Source organism: Dromiciops gliroides, chromosome 1 (genome assembly GCF_019393635.1).
Source record: "Dromiciops gliroides isolate mDroGli1 chromosome 1, mDroGli1.pri, whole genome shotgun sequence".
In the NCBI taxonomy this organism is placed as follows: Eukaryota; Metazoa; Chordata; class Mammalia; order Microbiotheria; family Microbiotheriidae; genus Dromiciops; species Dromiciops gliroides.
In genome coordinates, this window is record NC_057861.1 from 651244006 (window position 1) to 651267347 (window position 23342).

At 36.6% G+C, this 23342-nt stretch overlaps 1 protein-coding gene across 8 annotated transcripts in view; it reads right to left on the reverse strand.

Annotated features, from left to right (window-relative positions):
* NFIB (nuclear factor I B) overlaps positions 1 to 23342 on the reverse strand; it is a 273901-nt gene that overhangs the window by 79608 nt on the left and 170951 nt on the right. For all 8 annotated transcript variants that reach the window (XM_044002409.1, XM_044002389.1, XM_044002352.1 and 5 more), the window contains exons 4-5: positions 7907 to 7975; positions 1500 to 1620 (exon numbers count right to left, since the gene is read on the reverse strand). In XM_044002409.1, coding sequence (XP_043858344.1) covers positions 1500 to 1620; positions 7907 to 7975 — 190 coding nt within the window. The remainder of the gene's footprint in view (positions 1 to 1499; positions 1621 to 7906; positions 7976 to 23342) is intronic.

Below are 23342 nucleotides of genomic sequence, written 5' to 3' on the forward strand. Positions count from 1 at the left end.
CATTGATAGAAAGGAATGCTTTTTTAGATCACATATGCCCAGGAAAAGCTAAACTAAAATGAAGGGCTGGTAACAAGATTTTGCAGAAAGGAATTCTTGTTATTGTTATCCTGTATTATGACTACAAATTCACATTTCTTTAGCACTTTGAGGTATACATAGCATTTTTCTCATAACAACTTTGCAAAATAGGGAGTGTAAGTGGGAATATCTCCATGAAAGGCTCTGAGAAATTTTAAAATTTGTCCAAAGTCACATAAGTAGTGAGTGAAAGTCCATGGGCTCTCAGCTTGTTTGTATGTCAGAGGTCACTTTAGCAGTCCAAGGGAAACCTATGAAGCCCTTCTCAGATGATAGATAATTGGGAGTTCACAAATTAAACAAAGCCAAAACAACATGACCAAAATCTAAATCCACTGTTCCCTAGGATATTACTTTTCTTTTTTTTTTCTTTTTTTTTTTTTTTAGTGAGGCAATTGGGGTTAAGTGATTTGCCCAGGGTCACACAGCTAGTAAGTGTTAAGTGTCTGAGGCCAAATTTGAACTCAGGTACTCCTGAATCCAAGGCCGGTTCTCTATCCACTGAGCCACCTAGCTGCCCCAGGACATTACTTTTCAACCTTTTTTGTGTCTGTGGGATTCCTCTGTGATGTTTTAAAAGTATTATCACATTATCAAATGAGATAATGATTATAAAGCGCTTAGCACAGTGCCCAACACATAGCAGGAGTTTTAATAAATGTGTGGGTCTCCCCTTCTCTTTTTCATGCATGTCCCTAAACTGTAACTTTGGGAGAGAAACAAAATGGATATCTTTGCCATAACAACATATTGTAGGGGCAGCTAGATGGCGCAGTGGATAGAGTACCGGCCCTGGAGTCAGGAGGACCTGAGTTCAAATCCGGCCTCAGACACTTAACACTGACTAGCTGTGTGACCCTGGGCAAGTCACTTAACCCCAATTGCCTCACTTAAAAAAAAATAAATAAAAAAAAAATAAAAAAAACAACATATTGTAAGTAACTCCTAAGGGGCAGATAGGTGGCACAGTGGATAAAGCACCCGCCCTGGATTCAGGAGGACCTGAGTTCAAATTTGACTTCAGACACTTGACACTTACTAGCTGTGTGACCATGGGCAAGTCATTTAACCCTCATTGCCCTGGAAAAACAAAACAACAACAACAACAAAGAATTAATAATAATAGTAAGTAACTCCTAGAGATGCCTCAGGAAACTATAGGATTTCATGAAATGATTTTAAGAATCACTGTTCTCTTTTTTATTGGGAATGTTGAGCTTTTCCTCATTCATTCAATCATTAAAAATATTTTTAAAAGATGATTTTATAGAACAATTATGTTCACTGAAACTCATTTAAAGATGAATTCAATAAAGTCCTGGAACATTGTAAAACTCAACAAGAATTAGGAAGATAACTTGCTTTTCTCCCTTTCCTGTTAAAAATACTGCAAATATGTAGACATATAAGAACTTTACCTGCTTGGTGGAGAAGACAGTGACCTTTGTAGATTTACACCAGAGTTCATGTCATGGTAGTATGGCTGGCTCGGGATCTCTCCAATCGGGAAATTTACCCCAGTTCCCTGGGTTATAGGTGCTGAAGTGTGAAAGAGATAACATATAAATGAACATATAAATTAAAATATAATAGCCTATATAAAAGTCTTGCAAATAAAGAGAAAATCTTTATCAGCACATACTAATATTTACCTACATTTATTCCTCAACTGGTAGGAAAGTAATAAATTAAATTTTTGAAAAAGACTTAAAAAAATCATTAGATCTGACCAGGTTTGCATGTGGTTCTAATGGCGAAGCTAAGGCAGAGCATCAAAAATCTTAGAAATATATTTTCCAGTTCTATTTTTGTGCCCATTATTTTGTTTACTATTTTCCAGAAAAGTGACTACAACATATATATATATGTAAATCCATTTGTTTTAAATTCACTAGATGAACTTTTAAATAGCAATCTACTTTTCTTAATACTTCAAGCACTAGAGAGAAGCTTGCTTTACTTTTGAAAAAAAGCCACTGCAATGTGTCCTTTCATAATTCAAAGGCTCCTTTGGTAGTGTAAATTTACTTCCTAATGTATGTTTTATAAATCCAGATGTTTACTTTTATTAAAGTACACCACATCTGCAATATACCAAAAAAAACCCTCATGTTTTACTCTCTTACATGATTTCTTTCCCTCCCCTTACCCCAACCCCAAATTTTCTGGATTACATATGGGATTTTTTTTTCCCTCCTCATAATTTCCTCCTTCGGGCTACCATAGTTGTCAACATAGCAGGAACAGTTCTGAGGACTTGGTAAAAACAGTTGAAAAGACATAAATTACCCTGTTTGCCTTAAGTTCATTCATTCAACAAGTTATTTATTGTGCCTATTGTGGGCATAGCACTATAGGAACCTGCAGTATGAGGATGCAAAAAAAAAAATGTTTTTAAGACACAATCGGTCTCTGCCCTTAATAAATTTAGAGACTAGCTGGGAAGACAAGGCATATGGGTGTGAAATGATTAAATTACAAAGCCAGACACTGAATGATTAGGCAACAAAATAAGCAGTAAAGACAATAAGTGTTTTTGAGTTAAGAACCCAGGAAAGATCACTGATGTCTATAATGACCTAAGAAAGCTGCATGGATCAGGAAAGACTTCAGCAGGCCCTACAGGTAGCTTAAGATTTGGATAGGTGGAGAAGATGGAGGGGCAGGGCATGAATAAAGCCATAGAGATGGGAATGAATATGGGTGCTCCAGGGATTGTGAAGAGGCCTGCCTAGGAGAAACCAATAGAAGGGGTTTTAAGAACTGTTTGCATTTCTGCTGGCCCACAGAAGCTCCACAGGGGAAAAATCATGTAGTATCCATGGGGTTCACCCTGTAATCACTTTATTTCTCCTTCCAACTACTCTCAGATTAATTTTGCAAGAAAATATGATAATATTATAAAGTTTTTACATTATATGATATCAGAGCAGTTGTAGATTTTGGAGCATCTATTTCTCAGACCTTTCATTAACATTCTGAATTAAGTTATATTAACTATACCATTAAGGTAGATGATAGCTCCACTAAGACAGACTTTTTTTAATGTCTTTTTATAGAAATCTTATGAACAGGCCATAATTGTATTGGTGCTTCTCATCAATAGAAAATAATATCTTTATGATGAATAACTAACTCCCTTTGCCCATAACAAAATTAAACACCCCCCCAAAAAAAATCATGAATAGCTAAAGACAGAACTGCTGGGGGGTATCTGCCTTACTTTAGACATCAATATACCTATTGTTTTCTGTATAGTGTATTTTAACCTCCTTTTACACTTCAAGTATAATTGTATGCTGTGTAATTTGATGTCTAAAGGTCTGAATGCTTTTGACAGCTAAAGTACAGTTCTGTTTGTTGTGGCTTGAGGTATACCAGAGGTTAAGCAAATGCAAGGTAAAAAATCCCACCATAACCATATGCTTTTAAGTTTATTATTAGAATAATATTATGTGTAACACTGGGAATGTGTGTGTGTGTGTGTGTGTGAGAGAGAGAGAGAGAGAGAGAGAGAGAGAGAGAGAGAGAGAAAGAGAGAGAGTGAGCGAGCAAGCAGGAATGCTTTGTGAAATTAACTAATATTGCTTTCTGATGGAAGACTGCTTCAAACTTGTTAAAACAATTACATAAATATATTTTTATATACTATATAATAAATATATATATAATTTCCATTTTAAGTGGTAAATTAGGTACACATCCTCAATTTATGAAACTCACAAGCTAATTCAAGATGAGGAAAAGAATCTTATGACAAATCACCTTCATCTGGCTGGTTGTACTGACAAAACTCCTTACAGTATGATAATGATAATGATAATGATAATAACGTGTGTGTGTGTGTGTGTGTAGCATTTTAAGATTTACAAAGGGGAGCAGCTAGGTGGCGCAGTGGATAGAGTACCGGCCCTGGAATCAGGAGTACCTGAGTTCAAATCCAGCCTCAGACACTTAACACTTACTAGCTGTGTGACCCTGGGCAAGTCACTTAACCCCAATTGCCTCACTAAAAAAAAAAAAAAAGATTTACAAAGGACTTTTACAAGTATCATTTCCTTTGATGCTCAAAGCAATCCTGGGAGGTAGATGCTACCATTGTCCCCATTTTATAGATGACGAAACTGAGGCAGGTGGAAGTTAAGTGACGGCCAAGAACTCACATGCCTGGTAAGTGTTTGAGAATAGATTAGAACTCAAGTTCTACTGGAGTCCAGGTCCAGTGTTCTATCCTGTTCACCACCTGGCTGCCTCAGTAATAATGGCTAGTGTTCATATAGCACTTTAAGGTTTACAACATGGTTTGCATACATTATCTCCATTCATCCTCACCAATTTACATATTAGTGAGGCCCAGAGAAAGACATGAAGTGACCTGTACACAGAAACATAGTGAGTCAATAAAAATGCTAGAATTTGAACCCGGATCTTTAAGTCCAGAATATTTTCCATTAAGCCGTGCTATTTTCTCTTTATAGTATACTTTATCACTGTACTATAAAGATTATAGGTCTAAACGATGATGAGATTTTCAGGTACTGGGAATTTTTGAAACCATTGGGCCACAAAGATTGTATCAAAGCAGCAAAAAGGATGATAAACTATTTATCTGCAAGCACCATAAAAAAAAAAAATCATGAGAATTTGTACTTCACCAAAAAAGGGAGGCTAAGCAAGAAAAAACAAATTACACTTTATACCATATATATCTAAAAATGTAAACACCAAAATGCATGCCTGTCATAATGCTAAGAATGCCCTAAAAGCACAGTGAATGATCCCTCCTATAAACTTTCAAGAGCCAATATAAAATCCTCTATTCAGCTTTGAAAGCTCTTCCCAACCTGACTCTTCATTTTTATGTTACACCTCATTCCCCTCCACATACTCTCCAATCCTTCCATTGGCACTGGCCTCCCAATTCTGGGTCTTCTACCTGGCTGGCCTCTATTCTTGGAATGCCTTCCACCCTCTTCTCCACTTCCCAGCTGCCCTGGTTTCCTTCAAGATTCAGCCCTAATCCCATCTTCTGTCCTTCCCAATTTCTCTCGCTGCTTCTTGCTGTCCTTTTGAGATTGTTTTCCATTCACATAATATAGGTCTTTTTTAGAATGTGAGCTCCTCGAAGGCATGGGCCACAACTTTGCCTTTCTTTGTTTCTCCCTTGAACCCCTGTAATCAGCACTATGCCTGGCTCATGGTAAGGGTATAATAAATGTTTGTTAACTTTGTGACTGACTATATCTTGTTCTATAATCAAAATTCCCAGATTTTATAACCGAAGACCACTAAATAAAAATGTTTATCAGAATAAAACATGAGCTAGGACCTTTCTAGAGAAAGCTATGAAGAACCCAAGGTCATCCACAGATACATACACTGATTTGGTGCATGTATGTGTAAGAGATACAGCTAGGCGGAACATCAGGGTGCTGAACCTGGAGTTAGGAAGATCTGAGTTCAAATCTAACGTCAGATAACTATGTGGCCAAGGACAAATCATTTAACCTCTGTCTGCCTCAGTTTCCTCATCTGTAAAACAGGATGATAAAGCTTCTTAGATTCTTGTGAGGATCAGGTGGGATAATGTATGTGAAACACTTTAAAAACCTAAGAGCACTATATAAATGCTAGTTATTATTATAATTATCACATGCAAACCTAATCACCTGGCAAATATACCTGCTTTTGTTAGATACATTCCATTCCTGGTTAAGAGTTCATCATTTATATATCTTATGCTATGGTTCAGAAATAATTTGCAGTTATCACTGTCATATCCAGCAAGTTATGTCCCAAATCCATCTTTATAATCTGAAACATCTGCATTCAATTGGGAGCAGTGGGAAAAAGATCACCAATAGTCCCCAAACTCTTAGGTTTCTTGCCCAGAATTTCATATTCCATATTCAACACTCTGCATCACATCAATTCTGTCAGTCAATCCATAAGCATATATCAGGAGTGTACTAGGTGCCAGGCACTATACTTGGCACTGGCAATACCAATGCAATAAATGAAACAATTTCTACTCACAGGAGTTTGCATTTTCACAAGCTATATGGTCTTTTTTTTTTTTTTTTTTTTTTAGTGAGGCAATTGGGGTTAAGTGACTTGCCCAGGGTCACACAGCTAGTAAGTGTTAAGTGTCTGAGGCCGGATTTGAACTCAGGTACTCCTGACTCCAGGGCCGGTGCTCTATCCACTGCGCCATCTAGCTGCCCCTCTATATGGTCTTTTGTGCTCAAGTTTGGTCAGACTTATGAAATATTTTCATCAAATGAATACCACAGTTAAAGAAAGAGGGAAGTATTTATTAGGCACCTACTATGTGCTAGGCAATATGCTAAACACTTCACAAATGTTAGCATTTGATCTTCACAACAACCTTTAAAGATAGATGCTATTAATATGACCATTTTAGAGTTGAGGAAACAGATGCCAAGAGAGGTTAAGTGACCTGCCTGGGGCCTCAGAGCTAGGAAGAGACAGAGAGAAAGAGAGAGAACTAACTCCTGCTGTCAGGGAGCATCCACTCTATCAGGGAAGACAACAGGAAGTGACTTTGGGTATACTAAAGGCTTTCCTATTCCAGTGTGGGTTGGTCTAGATGACCTCTGAAATGGAGGTTCTAAGACTATGATTCTATAAAAGCACTTGACATGCCATAGAGCACCAGTTAAATTTGAGATTGTTATAGAAAAAACAATGGCAAACAAAATCATAAGGGAGTTGTTAAAAACACTTCATAAATTCAACTATTTTCAAGCATCCTCAAGCACTTCAACAAAATAGATTTACATACCCCCAGTTGGTACAGTAATCACAGATCTGTAGTCCCCTTATTATAACAAGTGTCCTAGGGGCCTCCACTAAACTGTTAGTCTAGCTTCTCTACTGAACATGTAGAATTAAGAAAAAAGGCATTTCTTTTAAAATAGTTTCCCATTAAGACTTTCCCCCAAACATAAACAAGTCTTTACTTTTTACTGTATCTATAAAGCATCTAACCTAAGGTCACATGAAATAGTGGGTGGGGGTAATTAGGGAGGGTCTAGACCTTTGATTTCACTGGTATAGTGAAAATCTCCAGTATGAGAAATCCCTTTACTCATGCAGTATCAAAGGAGAGGAAGTATATCATAAACAATTGGTCATTACTGCTCTTGATAATAATGCTTCCTATCTGTTTGCAACTACAGTTGGCAAAGTTGATTCTTTTTTTTGCAGGGCAATAAGGGTTAAGTGACTTGCCCAGGGTCACACAGCTAGTAAGTGTCAAGTGTCTGAGGCTGGATTTAAACTCAGGTACTCCTGAATCCAGGACGTGTACTTTATCCATTGCGTCACCTAGCTGCCCCCGGTTGATTTTTTTTTAATCCCTCTGCATTCTGTATGCTTAGGTGTATGTCCTGTACCTGAAAAATATTAAACTGGAAAAAAGCACTATATCAAGAGGAAATCCATTTAATTAATCATAATACCTTTGAAATAAATTTTCATTAAAGGCCATGAAGTTGCAAAGAGCAGCAAATAACGACAATATCAATAATTCAGAAAAAGACTTAGGTGCATACCAGACAATTTCGATATTTAATATGGAGATTTCAACACAAGTATTATAGAAAAGGGGAGCAAATAAATTTTTTCTTTCATAAAAAAATCCATCGTTCTTTGGAAAGGCAAGGCTTCCCTTTATTTTCTCATTAAAGAAGTCTAAATGCATAGTTCTTGTTCAAGCTGGGATTTTAATGTTTTGAATGACATAGGAAACATTCTCAATCAATTTATGAATCAAATAGCAAGAAGACAATGCATGACTTACTTCTGGACACCCTCACAAGTTCTGCCACGTTGAAGACTCCAGACTTTACAAAGCTATCCTCAAGGTACCCTGAAAAGGAACATTGGAAAGAATTTACATGTGCAAGAAACTAAACGTCTTAAACTTCAGAAAAAGGAGTGGTTAGTCAATAAAAGAGAATATCTTCAGCCAACAAGAAACTCTATAAATTCAAAATCTTCTGGATAGAAATGTAGTTTGTTCTAACAATTTCATTTTTTAAATTTAAGTAAATGCATTTTAAAGTATGTGAGTGGCTTATCCCCTCTATTCTTCTGCATCTCCCTCTCTTTTCTTCCTCTGCCATTCTGGCAGAGACTGGTGAATCCATAGGCAATAGGAGCCCATTCCACTGCTGCTGGTCAATATGTGAGACTTTCAATCACACACTGAATATAGGGACCCCAATTCTATCCCATAATCTGGGCCAAGTCTAGAACTGCTCCAGTAAGTCCATCTTGGTGCAGAGTAGACCCATAAAGATTTTAATCTCCCCACAATATCAGTTGGTTCAATGGTAGGGCTCTGATTCACATCCCTGAGGGGGATGAGATAGGGACAGCTCAGAGAATAAAGGTCTGGTTTAGACTGCAATGCTCTTTAAGGGACTTGAAGCTACTTAAGGAGTCCTCAATAATTGACAAAAGTTCAGGAAAGTAAAAGATTACAAAAGCTGGTGAGGAAAAAGAACTAATAGCATCAAGCCAGGCATATACATTAGAAAATGTCTTCCAAATGAACCCCAACAGCTTATATCCACTCAAATAGTGGACACTGAACCTGAGAATTTACCAAATGTCCTGGAAACTTTCTTTTAAGCATTTTTCTGGAAGAAAAACCATAAAACTATCTTTGAACCCTATAGGGATTTGTTGAAAAGACACACCACTATTCAATTATCACTTAACCTCTCTCTGTCTCAGTTTCCTCATCTGTAAAATGATGCTAATGGGAGCACCTACCTCACAGAGTTGTTAGGAAGTAAGGTACTCGGGGCAGCTAGGTAGCACAGTGGATAGAGCACCGGCCCTGGATTCAGGAGGACCTGAGTTCAAACCTGGCCTCAGACACTTGACACTTACTAGCTGTGTGATCCTGGGCAAGTCACTTAACCCCAAATGCCTCACCAAAAAAAAAAAGAAAAGGAAGTAAGGTATTGTATTATAAAGCATTATGTAAAACATAAAGTGCTCTAGAAATGTTTGCTATTGTCATATGTATATCTGGGAATTTTCTGTCAATTTTGATTTTGGGTAAATAATTCAGAAACACTGTCATTTCCTGAACTTTGGGGATATTGCTGATAAACGTTGTTTTGAAACTATGTAGCAGTTACACAACTATGAGCAGAATTTAAACTTTGATACTTGGGCATTTTATTCTAAATTCATTTTCATGTCAGACACGAGAGGCACTAATCTACTTATAACATATTCAAGGTCTTCTATGTTTTGGCAGCAACCAACTTTATAGTCTGATCTCTCCTCATTTCCGCCTCTTCATGAGTTCCGCCTCTTCATCTGCCTCAAACACTCACAAGCTGTGTCACCCTGGGCAAGTCACTTAACCCTGTTTGCCTCAGTTTCCTCGTCTATAAAATGAGCTGGAGAAAAAAAATGACAAGCCACTTCACTATCTTTTGCAAATAAAACCCCAAAGGGGATCATGAAGAGTCAAACTCAAAAATGATTCAACAACAACAACAATACTGAATTAGTTGTGGGATAAAGATGATAGAATAATAGAATCTAAGCACTGAAATGTAAGAGACTTTACAGAAGTGTCTGCTGGACACTAAGGTGAATCAGGCTCCCAACTGTCCACACTAGTGAATCAGGTTAAAAGACTGTGTCAGAATATACACCTGTTGATAATGGAGTAACTGTGGTTGGAAACCATATCTTAGGTGTCTGAGAATGAGCATGTTCGGAGTAGAGTGTAATGTATATAGAGGATAGAGTGTGGGATTTGGTATTACTGGATATTTCTGGTATGAATTAGGGAAAGTGATTAGGTAGTAATACAAAAGTGTACAAGTTAAGGAAGTATGACTCAGTGCATGAGTTGAGGGCAGGGAGCAAGTGCTTGGGTGTGGACCCCTGGGCAAATGGAAGGCACATTTTCAGGCTTGTGGGGAAGATGCCTCCTAGAGAAAAACTTCCATTAGAGTGCAAAGGAATTGTGGGAATTAAGGCATCATATGAGGACAGCTATACCCAGTCTACAACCAGCTGGCAGGATTGAGTGGGCACTAGGTCTGATTGCCAAACCCCATAGAGAGGTTTTAATATATATGATGACATACTCTGGCATTTATAATATCTGATTGGCATAGTTATGAAGATTCAGTAGTCTCAACATGGGAAAAGAAAGTACTGGGCGGGGGGAGGCAAACAAGCCCAGAGCTGTAGTGCCTAAGTGTGTTTGAGTAGGTCAGTGGCCTTCAGAGGTCACTTAATATCCAACTAGAATCTTAAATGGAATCAGTTATGTAGCCTTGAATGAAGATGTCCAGTGAGGTGGAATCCACTACTTCCTACATTAGGACAATTTTAATTGTTTTCTTTAAATCAAAGTGAACTTCTCTCAAAATTGCACCCGTTTTACATAGTTCTGCCCTCTGAGGCCAAGGATAAGAAGTCCACTCATATCTCCTCTTTTCCCAATTCTCATCCATGTCTTTGTTCTCTTTTCTAGGCTAAACAGTCTGAGTTCCTTCAACTAAAGTCAGTATGGTGTGGCTATTGTCCTTTCATCATTTTAGTTGCTTTCCTCTGGACTTACTTCAAGTATATCTGTAAAATAGATGGAAAATGTGAAGCATCAGCTAAGATGTCAGACTGAGAAAAAAAACAACAAAAAACGAGTTACCAGAGTAGAGAGTCCAGTACAAAATAGTGAAAACAAATGGGATTTCTGATGGAGAACAAAAGGGGGAAAAAGGGACTAAAAACTGATAAAATGGAATGCTTGTAGGAGGTCCTTATGAATAATAGAATCATGAGATTTTATATTTAAAAGGGAGATCATGTAGTCCAACAGTTTCAGTTTACTTATTGAGGTCCAGAGAGATTAAGTGAATCATCTAAAATCACAGAAACTTTGTGGGGAAAGAAGAAGAGAAAAGATGGTTCACCATCACAGAAGTCACAGGTAGATAGGGTTTCCAAAAGTAAGGGGTAGTCATTTGTGCCACACCAAAGAGAATTCAAAGAGAATGAAAATTTAGCAAGAAGGTTGTCTCTGTCCTCTATTTTGGGAATAATGAAAGCAAGCCAAATAAAGCAGCTATCAAAATTTTAATTTTTGTAAGTAAAACAGATCACAGAGGATTAATATGACAAAGGGTAGTAAGAAAATAGTGAGGGGAAGCATGTGGATTGTTTGTTGAGTGTTTGACCACAAAGAAGAAAAATAAGATTATAGGGGAATGCCATATCGAAAGATATATTTTTCTAAGTAATATTTGAATAATGGATGGAATTCAAGACAATGAATATGTGAAGATTGGACAATCCTTTAGAAGAAGAATAAAGATACAAAAAAGAAATGCATAATACCTCAATGACTGAAAGCCTGGAGGCAATTTTAAAATGGCCCCCCAGACTTGTGCTAATAATTTATCTAAGTAAAATAAGTATTCAAAATATATTTGATACTTGAACTCCAACCTAATTTCTGAAAATATAACATTTAATTTCTACATACTTTGTAAGAGCTTTTGTCTAAAAAGATTTTAGAATACTTATAAAATAATTCTAATGAGTGATTAGATTAGATTAGATGATACAATATTCCCTGTATTAGGCCACAATGACTGACATGTCCATTGGGTGATTCTGGTCCTTGAAGGAGATGTAGGAGAATCTAAGCATTGGGAAAGTTCTACCAGGCTGGAAAGGCTTTGAGTATGGACCCAATGACAGACCGTCTGTTGTTTAAGAACCAGGCTAACTAACTTTGGAGAGGATCATTACCAGGTGGGCCAGAGGGTGATAAGTTTTGGAGCCATAGAAACTCCATGAAGACACCCACCAATGAAATCAGAGAGCTCTGCATTATTAAAGTATACTCAAATGTCTTATACTCAAGCCAAAGGGCCATACAAAAATTCAGAATATCATGTTCCTTAATAAAGGAGATAAGGGAGCAGGACCTCCTGCCAGTGTAGATGTCTGCTTCTGAATAAGACTTGTGTGTTTTCTGTTCTATATAAATATATCATAAAAATACTCCTTCAACTAAGAAAAATGAAGGCACTACTGAAGTAGAGCTTTTATTTATGTATTTATTTATTACATTATTTATGTATTTATTAATTATATTGTAGTATTACACAACAGTTTCGATCAGGAGGAAAAGAATGATTCTATATTCATCTGAAGCTGTATTTATACGACATGGTTTTGTTGTTATTGTTTTTTTTTCAATGAGTAGGAAATGAAGACTTTTGCAGACTGAAAAATCACAAAGCCAGTTTAAATTATATTATTTATCTTTTTTTTTTCATTTTTGCTATAACAAAAGCAGTAGTGAATCAGTGCTTGGAATTGAATACAGTGTTTAACTTCTTTTGTAAACAATGACATTGGGACACAATGACATAATTTAACTGTTAATATCTCAAATTATAATCAGCACCATTTTAATTTCAAATAACATTTACATAAAAAATCCAAGTCCAAATTGATAACACTTACTTTTTAAAGGCTTCTTTGCTCTCTTGTAGGAATAATGAAAACAAGCTACTTTAGAAAACAGTTATCAGATTCCTAATTCCCAAATGTAAGTAAACCTCTTTATGAACATTTTGGTAGCAAGAAAATCTTCCAGGGAATGCTACTGCATGGCACAAAGTAGTCACCCAATATTTTTTTTATTAATTTCCAATTTGTAACATTTTAATGGCACATTTTTATAGAAACAATCAATGTAATCACTAAAGACTTTGGTGTTGGGCATGAGGCTGAGGAGGGTGAAAAGATAACCCAAAATTAAGACTTGGAAGGGATTTTAGTGATCATCTAGTCTGTGCTACTTATTTGACTGTTGGAGAAACTAAGGCACAGGGAGGTTTTGCCTAATGTCACAAGTAGTAGAAACAAGGTTTGAACCTGCAGTTTCTAATTACAGATGCCACTCTATTATTCCACTATACATATATGCACATATATGTATATGTATGTATGTATGTATATATAAATATGTCCGTGTATATATATAAATATGTCCGTGTATATATATAAATATGTATATGTATATGTATATATATATATATATATATATATATATATATATATATATATATATATATAACAGAAAAAACACAAGTTTTATTCAGAAGCAGACATCTACACTGGCAGGAGGTCCTGCTCTCTTATCTCCTTTATTAAGGAACATGTCACTATTGACCCATCATAAGTGAGGCTTGTTCTGAATACTTCTTCTAGTAGTCTAAGTTTGTTTTACAGGCACTATCATATTTATCTCTGCATCTTCCCAAGTCCCTCGCTTAGCACTTTGTTGTTGTTCAGTTGTGTCCAACTCTTCATGACCCCATAGACCATAGCACACCAGGCCCTTCTATCCTCCACTATCTCTCAAAGTCCATCCAGGTTCATGTTCATTGTATTCATGATACTACCTAGCCATCTCATCCTCTGCCATCCCCTTTTCCTTTTGCCTTCAATATTTCTGAACATCAGGGTCTTTTCCAATGAGACACATCTTCTCATTATGTGGCCAAAGTATTTAAGCTTCAGCTTCAGTATTTGACCTTCTAGTGAATAGCCTGAATTAATTTCTTTAAGTATTGACTGATTTGATCTCCTTGTTGTCCAAGGGACTCTGAAAAGTCTTCTCCAGCACCACAATTTGAAAGAGTCAGTTCTACTGAGCTCAGCTTTCCTTATAGTCCAGCTCTCACAGCCACACATCACTACTGGAAAAACCATAGTTTTAATTATGCAGTCCTTTGAGGGCAATGTGATATCTCTGCTTTTTAGTATGCTGCCCAGATTTGCTATAGCTTAGTACAGGGCATCACCTATAGTGGCCCTTAGGAAATGTTTGTTGAAAAAACTCATAAATGCATGAATTAATTCCTTCATCTATCATTCCTCCTCACAATCTCCTATGGCAGCCCTTAAGACAACATGACTGGTGGCTACCCTGAAATCCCAACTGCCTTCAATCTTCAAAACTTACATTCCCAAAGTAATTTACACATAGTTTTCTTGGACCTTTGAATACTTACTCCCCCAGAAGCAGTACTAGAATCATGCTATTACATATATCATAATCAATTATGAGAAGAGGTTACATGGTAGAGGGGAAAGAGTACTTGTTTTGGAGTCATAGGGCCTGATTTAATTTCTAGCACTGCCACTTAGTACCTTAATTTAAGGTTTGCAAAGCACTCTATACACATTATCTCATTTTGGATTTTACAATCTCCCTGTGAAGCAGGCACTGAAAGTACTGTTATCTCCCTTTTCCAGGTGAGAAAATGGAGTCTGAGAGATTAAATGTTTTGTTCATGGATAGGTTGCTAGTCATTGTCTGAAGCAAAATTTAAACCTATATCTTTCCTAACTTCAAGTATAGCACTCTCCATTATATCATATTGCCTCTGACTGTAGGATTATGCTACTATATGGTATACTAGTGTAAATTATAACATAAACAGATGTATAGTATTATTCGGTATAATATATTCAATATATTCGTAATAATTATGTCTCTGAGGTCAAATGCATTCAGCATTCCAACCAACAAATAAACTTTAGGAATATTTCTACTGTGATTTATAATTTATAAAACACTTTACATACATTATCTCATTTGATACTTATGATAATCCTGTGAGTTAAGCTAAACCAGTATTATTACCCATTTTTCAAATGAGAAAAATTGAGCTGAAAGAGAAAATGACAAAAACCTATTAAACCTCTAACTTAGTTGAAGTATATGTCAATGCTTCAAAGGTAACCCAACCTGAAGCATAGTACTGAGCATTTGGTCAAACTTATTTCCATGGGTAACAATTTTTCTATGGGAACTTGCATAAAGAATTTCAATTTGGAATTCCAGAAACATATTTCTACACACACACACACACACACATTCCAGAAGTGGGAATAGGGACTCTGGATTAAAAGGCAGCCTGGGTCTCTGGGGTAAAGAGGTGTCTGTGGTTTATGAGAAGATGACATAAGTGGTAAAAATACAAACTCCAGGAAGAGACGAGCATTAGGATCTCTGTTGACAAGACTAGAGCAAAGAACCTTTTGTATTTATTCTTCACAAAATCCCTGACCTCAATTGGATTTGAGAGCCTGAAACTTCAGCAGAGTAAGGGCCAAGAGTAAAGTGGAGGGAAGGATAGAAGAAAAGGGGATAAGCATTTGTATAGAACCTACTATGTTCCAAGTACTGTGCCAAACATTTTTTGGTAAATATTATCGCATTCCATCCTCACAACACTCAGCAAGGTAGGTGCTGTTATTAACCCTATTTTATAGATGGGGAAACTGAGGCAAATAAATGTTACATTATACTGCTAGTGTTTTAGGTCAAATTTAAATTCAGGACTTTTTGATTCTAGACCCAGTGTTCTTTTCTCTTCATTGCTAGCTGCCTCTCAAGAAGAGAAAAAAAAAAAAATACCAAAGAGCGGCAAGCAATAGGGAAGGGAAGGGAACTGCTATGATCAGCTATTTCGGGATGGTTATTTATCTATAGAGATAATTTAAAAATCAATGGTAAAAGAATCAAAGCCTATTTGTGGAGCTTTTAATCTCAGGGAAAAATTATTATCCTGTACTACCATTGAACCCATAACACCTTGGCTTAATTAATACCATATTTTAAGCAAATATATTAATTACTTCAGGTTCATTTTACCCTCTAAATCTTAACATCACAGAACCATAGAGCTAAAAAAGAGATTTTAAATGTTTTAAAGTCCAGCCACGGGGATTAGTTACCTCTACAATATGTCTGACAAGTAATCTACCCTCTGCCTGAACACCTCTAGTGAGGGAAGGTGGGAAGTGGCCAATGTAGATGATCCTTGGTGTTAGGAAATTCCTTATCTGTCTCAGTTACAGAGCCTTGAAAGTTGAGATGAAATTTATGCCTAAATCTCCACTCATTTCATTCATTATAGGGCACCTAGGTGGCACATTGTATACAGTGCTAGGCCTCGAGTCAGGAAGACCTCGGTTCAAATTTGGCTTCAGACATTTACTAGCCATGTCATCTATGTCATTTAACCCCTGTTTGCCTCAGTTTCCTCATCTGTAAAATGGACATATTAATAACACCTACCTCCCAGGGTTGTTGTAAGGATCAAATGAGATAATAATTGTAAATCACTTAGCACAGTGCCCGGGACATAGTAAGCACTAGGTGAATGCTAGTCATTATTATTATGGCGCGGTGAAGAGAACATGAGATTTTTCATATCAGAAAACATAAGTCTTAATCTTAGTTCTGGTTACCAATGAACTGTGTGACCTTAAGCAAATCACTGACCCTCTCTGAAATCCAGTTTCTTCACTTGTAAAATGAGACAGAAGGAAAAGATAATCCCAAATATCTATTTCAATTCTAAAATCTATATGAAGATAAAAAAAATGTTTATGAAGTAGCCAGAACTGTGCTAGGCTCTGGTGGAGGTGATGATGATGATGATGATGATGATGATGATGATGATGATGATGATGAAGATGAAGAAGAAGAAGAAAGAAGAAGAAAGATGCTGACATTTGTGCTTTTAGATAATGAATTTAGAGAAGGTAAAAGAGCTTGTCACCTATGATTCTGATTCCCCCACCATTATCTCTGCTGATCACTGCTATGCCAGATATTAAAGATAAAAAGACTATATATGGTATATATATATGAAACTTGGGTTCTACCTATCCCTGAAGGAATTATATCTTGCTCAAGAGATAGGGGATATCAGTTAATTAACTTGGATTATAAATGTTCAAAGAAGAAAGACCAAGTTCATTTTCACTTTGTCTTCAATGTGTGACCTGTTACTTAGAAATACAACCTACAACATCCTTCCCCCAAATTTCTTTGTCCTAATCTCTAGGAAATCCTCTCTGTTCTCCAAAGAGCTCATGCATTCTCATATTTCCAACTCTCATGTCTACTCTAATATTACAATGCTCAGATAACTTCATATATAGCAGTTGCAAAGTAACATCAACTAGAACCTTATTTATAATTATATATATATATATATATGTATGTATGTATATATAATCTACATCTATGTGGAAGCCTTTATACTAATATATACAAAATACATCAATTGAAACAAAATGCATACCCTGAATAAAATATAAATACTGTTACCTCAGTGAAAATTTAACATTTTGCACACCTTGATAATTTAGTAAAAGCACAATTTGAAAAGAACTTTACTTTAGAAATAACTATGTGGGGGGCAGCTAGGTGGTGCAGTGGATAAAGCACTGGCCCTGGATTCAGGAGGACCTGAGTTCAAATCTGGCCTCAGACACTTGACACTTACTAGCTGTGTGACCCTGGGAAAGTCACTTAACCCCCATAGCCCTGCAAAAAAAACAAAAACAAAAACAAAAAAAAGGAAAAAGAAAAGAAAGAAAGAAAAAAAGAAAAGAAATAACTATGCTCCTAAATAAAATTTCTGCGCTCAAGGGCCACTGAAAAAGGAGGAAAAAAGCAATCATTCCAGGGAGTATTGAAGAATGAATAACAAAGCAGCTAAAACTGGATTGGTCACCTTTCCCCCAAACCTGCTTCCTCTAATTTCCCTATTTCTGTTTCTGTTTTTCCTCACTCACCCAGATGGGAAATCTCAGCTTCATTTTGACTCTTCCCTCTCCCTGTCCTCCAGCTAATGAGGTGTTAAGTCCTGTCATTCTCTGTGAATTCCTGTTGTGGAAGAAAAACACTGCACTCTGCTTTTATCACAAGTTTGTCAGAGTCTGTTTATTAAAAATCCAAGCATTGCTGCTTAAAGAAAGAGAAGCAAAGGGCAGCCTTCTTCTTTGTTACAAGTTTCTCTGACACAAGCTATATTAACTTGCATTTTTACACTGATCAGGAACAAAAACAAAATTCTACATAGAGATGAAACAATTGACAAAGCTCAATCATAGCATATGTTTTATTTGCTAAAATAAAACAATAGGAACTTAAATGTGAATCATTCCTCTCTGGGTGAATAATCTTCCTGAAATCAATCAGTCTGGTCAAAGGTGGAAAAAGAGGTATTGCTCTTAATTGGATTAATCAAAAAGTTCCTGCTCTTAGTCTGATCACCAACTAATCACTTTAGGGGGTCAGGATTCCTTCCTGGACCCTGATTGAGTATAGGAACCAATTAGCTCTTTGGTAAGAATACTATCAAGGACTTCAGACTAGGAAAGGACTCCAGTGGAATTTGATTAAGTACAGATAAAGTTTTTTAATGATGTGAGATCAAGGACTATGAATAATAATATTTCTTTATATTTTCCTAAAAGAAAAACAATGCCTTTTGTCAATTTTTCCCCTCTTCTAACCCTTCCTTTCCATTTTCATAGGCACCACCTAAGTTCTTGTTCAGTAGTTTCAGTCCTGTCTGACTCTTCATGACCCCATTTGGGTTTTTTGGGCAAAGATACTAGAATGTTTGCCATTTCCTTCTTCAGCTCATTTTACAGATGAGGAAACTGAGGCAAACAGGGTTAAGTGACTTGTCCATCTGAGGCTGGAGGCTGGATTTGAACTCAGAAAAATGAGTCTTCCTAATGCCAAGCCCTGCACTTTATCCAATGAGGCACCTAGCTGCCACCACCTAAGTTCAGGCCCTTATATATTGAACTACTGCAGAATTCTAACCGGTTTCCCTGCTTCGAGATTCTCCTCACTCCAATCCAACATATCACGGTTATAATAAACTTCATGTACAGTTTTATTCATGCCAGTCCCCTACTTTCAATAGCTTCTCGTTTATTGAATAAAGTTTAAATTCCTTAGTTTGGCATCCAGAGTCCTCTACAACCTGATTGTAGCCTATTTCTCTAGCATCATCTCATATTGTTCTCTTGCACATACTTTGTACTCCAACATAATTATATTATTCATCATTTCCCAATATTGATCTGTCTCTTGCCCCTTCCAAAAGTAGGGGATGGTTGAGTCAATCAATTACCCCTCCACCCCATTTAAAGCCAGTGACAAAATGCTACCCCTTAATTGATAACCTTAGTCAGATGAGGACAATCAATCAAAAGTATATAAAGTAGGTAAGAATAAGGCCTTGCCATCAATCATAGTAGGATTTAGATCAAGTACAAAGCATCCTTGATCACTTTAGAAGTGCTTGAAAGTTAGTGAATGGAATGAAATGACACCACACAAAAAGTTTGTGTGGATTAGTTAAGGGATTTGGTAGCATCTTACAGAATTCGTATACAACCAGTAAGCTAGTTTAGGGTTGGGATTTAAGCTTTTGGAAGCTTAGGGTAGAAATCTTCCAACAAAGCCCCTCAGAAGGAATTTCAGGTTGTGAGGAAGAGGAGAGAGGAGAATAAAACCAGCCCCAGCCTCAGCTCCATGCTCCTACTTCTTCCTTGGCTAAAAAAGGACTTCATGGGCTTTGAAGGATCCAGAGGATTTGGGATTTTCCATCAGCATCATAGTAGCATTCCTTGAATAGTATCTATGTTGGGAGACAAGGCCAGGCTCTATTGTTGTTCAGTTGTGTTTGACTCTTTGTGACCCCATTTGGGGCTTTCTTGGCAAAGATACTGGAGTGGTTTGCTATTTTCTTTGCCAGTTCATTTTACAATGAGAAACTGAGGCAAACAGGATTAAGGTCCTTGTTCAAAGTCACACAGTTAGTAAGGGTCTGAGGCAGGATTTGAACTCAGGCAAATGAGTCTTACCCACTTTAAGACCTGAACTCTATCCACAATGCCACCTGGCTGCCCTAAGGCCTGACTACACATGGTGGAGAAATGTAGATTCAAGGTTCTACAATGAGTCCAGCAGAGAGCCCTTCTATATCTAGAGAAAAATCACGAAGACTCCAGCAAAGTCTTCCAGGAATAGTGAGTTCTCCCATTTGCCACCTGTGCTCTAAGCTGGAACCCATACCCTGAACTATTGGGGGAGTGATGTCATAGATTTGAGGGACAATGTTTTGTACTGTGCTATACCACCTAGTAAATGCCCCTTTCTAATTAAGCTATTTAAGTCTGGCTGACTAATCGCTATCAGTCAATAATCACAGAGAGAAGCATACCGGTAGGTGGCATGAGCTATAGTATTAGAAAGATGTCCTTCTACCCTTCTCAGGGCTACCTCCAGAATCCTGTGGCTCAATATAGCACCTGTCATCTGAAAATCTGATCAAGTCGGGGATGTGGGACGGTAGCCCAAAGCACCTGCTGTTTGCACAAGCTCCTGTGCCTGAAGTGCTTGCTGCAATTGCCCCATCTCTCCCTCACGAAACCCTCCTAATCCTTCAGGGCTGTCAGTTGCCACATCTTTCATCTAGTCTCCCCCCAACCCCATCAACCAAAAGTAATCTCCCCATCCTTAGATCTTGATGCAGGTTGTTTCAAATGATGATAAGGATACACTACTACAACTTTAAGGATAAAGTGGCTTTTTGTGTCTTACTCCTCCTGGATTTTGTGGGCAAGAGTATATGCTACAAGGAACTAGGAAGAGAGCAGGAAAGGAGGATGAGTGCATATATGTCAACAAAAATGAGGACTATTTCCATAAGCATTGTTAATAATGAGCTCAGACCTATTGCAAATATAGTAAATGTGAAAATGAATGAAGAAAGAGACAGATAAACAGAGATATAGATAAATATAGACAGGCAGATAAAGCAAATACATAAGAACAAAGACCCTAAAAGACCAATTACCCAGAAAAGATACTAGAATTTCTTAAATTCTTCTGTGGAAAGAGAGATTATTATGAAAAAGTTGGCAGTATGTACTAAGTCATACCACTACATGCAAAACTCTCCACCTAGTTTCTTAATAATTTCTGGAACTTATAAAAGATTTTGCATATATTATTTCACTTCTTCTTCACATTAACCCTTTGAGGCTGTTATGTCAATCCCATTTTACAAATGAGAAGAATCAACAACTGAGTTTTCTTAACTAAGATTTAAGAGACTACTCAGTGGTCAGAGGCTAGAGAGGAACCCAGATCCAGGTGTCTTCTAACTCTGTGAGGAACTGGGTTAGTTAGGGGCAGTTAAGTGGCATACTGGATGGAGTTCTGGACTTGGAGTCAGGAAGACCTGTTCAAATCTGACCTCAGACACACTAGTTATGTGACCCTGGGCACATCACTTAACTTCTGTCTGCCTCAGTTTCCTGAACTGAAAAATGAAGATAACAATAGCAGGGACCTATCAGGGTTGTTGTAAGAATCAAATGAGAGAATATTTTTAAAGCACTTAGCACAATGTCTGGCACATAGTAAGCACTTAATAAGTGCTTTTCCCCCTTCCCTTCCTTCCTTCTCAATCCAGTGCTCTTCCATTTCACCAAGCTTACCCATGTTTTTCTATAAATATCCCATAATTAATCTTCTCTAATGTACTAAATATCTTCCTCTGATTCTTTTAATATCTTCTGGTAACTTTAATATTTCGTGCAACACTTAGTCTGCCCCTCCACAGTCCCTGACTCTCATTACATGACCCACCCACCTCTTAAATACTTTAAAATGAAATTAATATATTATTTGACTGAGAATACATCAAAATGAAATTGAGCTCTCATTCTGAACTCGCATTGTATATAATATGCAAAAGGGGATTTGCTCATGGACCTATTGCTAATAAATAACAGAGGCAAGATTGAAATACAGCTCTCACTTTTCTCTTGACTGAAAGTCACTTTTTCTGCTATATCATACTACCTCTCTTTTTACAGTTACTATAAACAGTATACAGACTCACAAAAGGAAATGTATGTGTGTATGTGTGTATATATATATATATATATATATATATAAAACATTTCATCAACAGTTATCAACCAATATCTTTCTATTAGTTTCCTCAAGCTCATGAAGTATGATCTATTGTCGAAACTAAGGAGCCAACCTCTGTGTGTGTGTGTGTGTGTGCGCGCGTGCACATACTTTAGCTGATTTGTGAGTTCATCAGTTTAGATACTCCATCCAACAGTATTGTATAGACTCATAGAGAAGAGAGAGCTCTGGGTTTGGAGTCAGACATTGCTTAAACTTAATGTGGAAACTTACTATTACTGTTGATTAAAACATAACTTTTCTGGAAGGATAAGATAGAGGGATAAATTTTATTAATATAATCACCATTATCTAGTTTTTCAAAAGAAAGAGAGTATATCTCCTTGAAATAGAATCATATAAGTTATTGTGGTGTAGCTTTAATATATTTAGACTGGAGTCACAGAATTTGGGTTTGAATTCTGGCTCTGATCATTTTTAATTAGGAAGTTATTTAACTACTCTGGGTTTCAAGTTTTTTTTTTCTCCTTTATAAAATAAGAAAGAATGACTAGATGATCCTTAAGGTCCCCTCCAGATCTTAAGCCTATGAAACAAATAGCCTATATCAGTAGATAAAGGACTATTTCTGTATATTTTTGTTTGCTTTTTGGTAGTTTGCCTTGTAAATGTTCTTAAATCTCATGGAACACTGTATACTGTGTTTAGATCTTACTTTGCTTACTTACCCAGTTATGATTTAATGATATACCTAGAGCCTTTATAGAGAATCCATTAAAAATGGTATTTTCCAACATCCTTGTACCACTTAGAAAACTATAGTTGAAGATACCCTGACATTTTGTATACTTAATACAATGATTCAAATGATATATTCCTGTTAGAGACTGGTTCCAAGAAAAAAAACCCACAACACTTTATAGATGATTTTGGCATGCTCTTTTCCTTATCAGAAACTAAAAATATATAATCTAATATATTTGTTCTTTTTGTCCTAACTGCTAAATATCTCAAAGTAAAATTAAAATCTGCAATAAATAAATAAATAGATAGATAAATGAATGAATGAATGAATAAACAAACAAATAAATAAATAGAGAGAGAGAGAGAGAGAGAGAGAGAGAGAGAGAGAGAGAGAGAGAGAGATTACAATCTGCTCAACTCAGGTGCCTGAAAATATCTGTGTCTGCTTTCTGAAGATAGTTTTCGTTCTACTTTGTCCTAAGATATCTTGATGTACTCAGTGTTTTAGTCACTAAGGATCCTTAGATGTTTTCAGAAATAGTAAAGGTAAGAAACTCCAAGAAATCCAAACTCATCTTGATTTGTACTACATTCATTTTGCAAAGATTGGTTGCTGTGTTTGTTAATAAATTCTGTATATCCCAGATTAAATTATAAA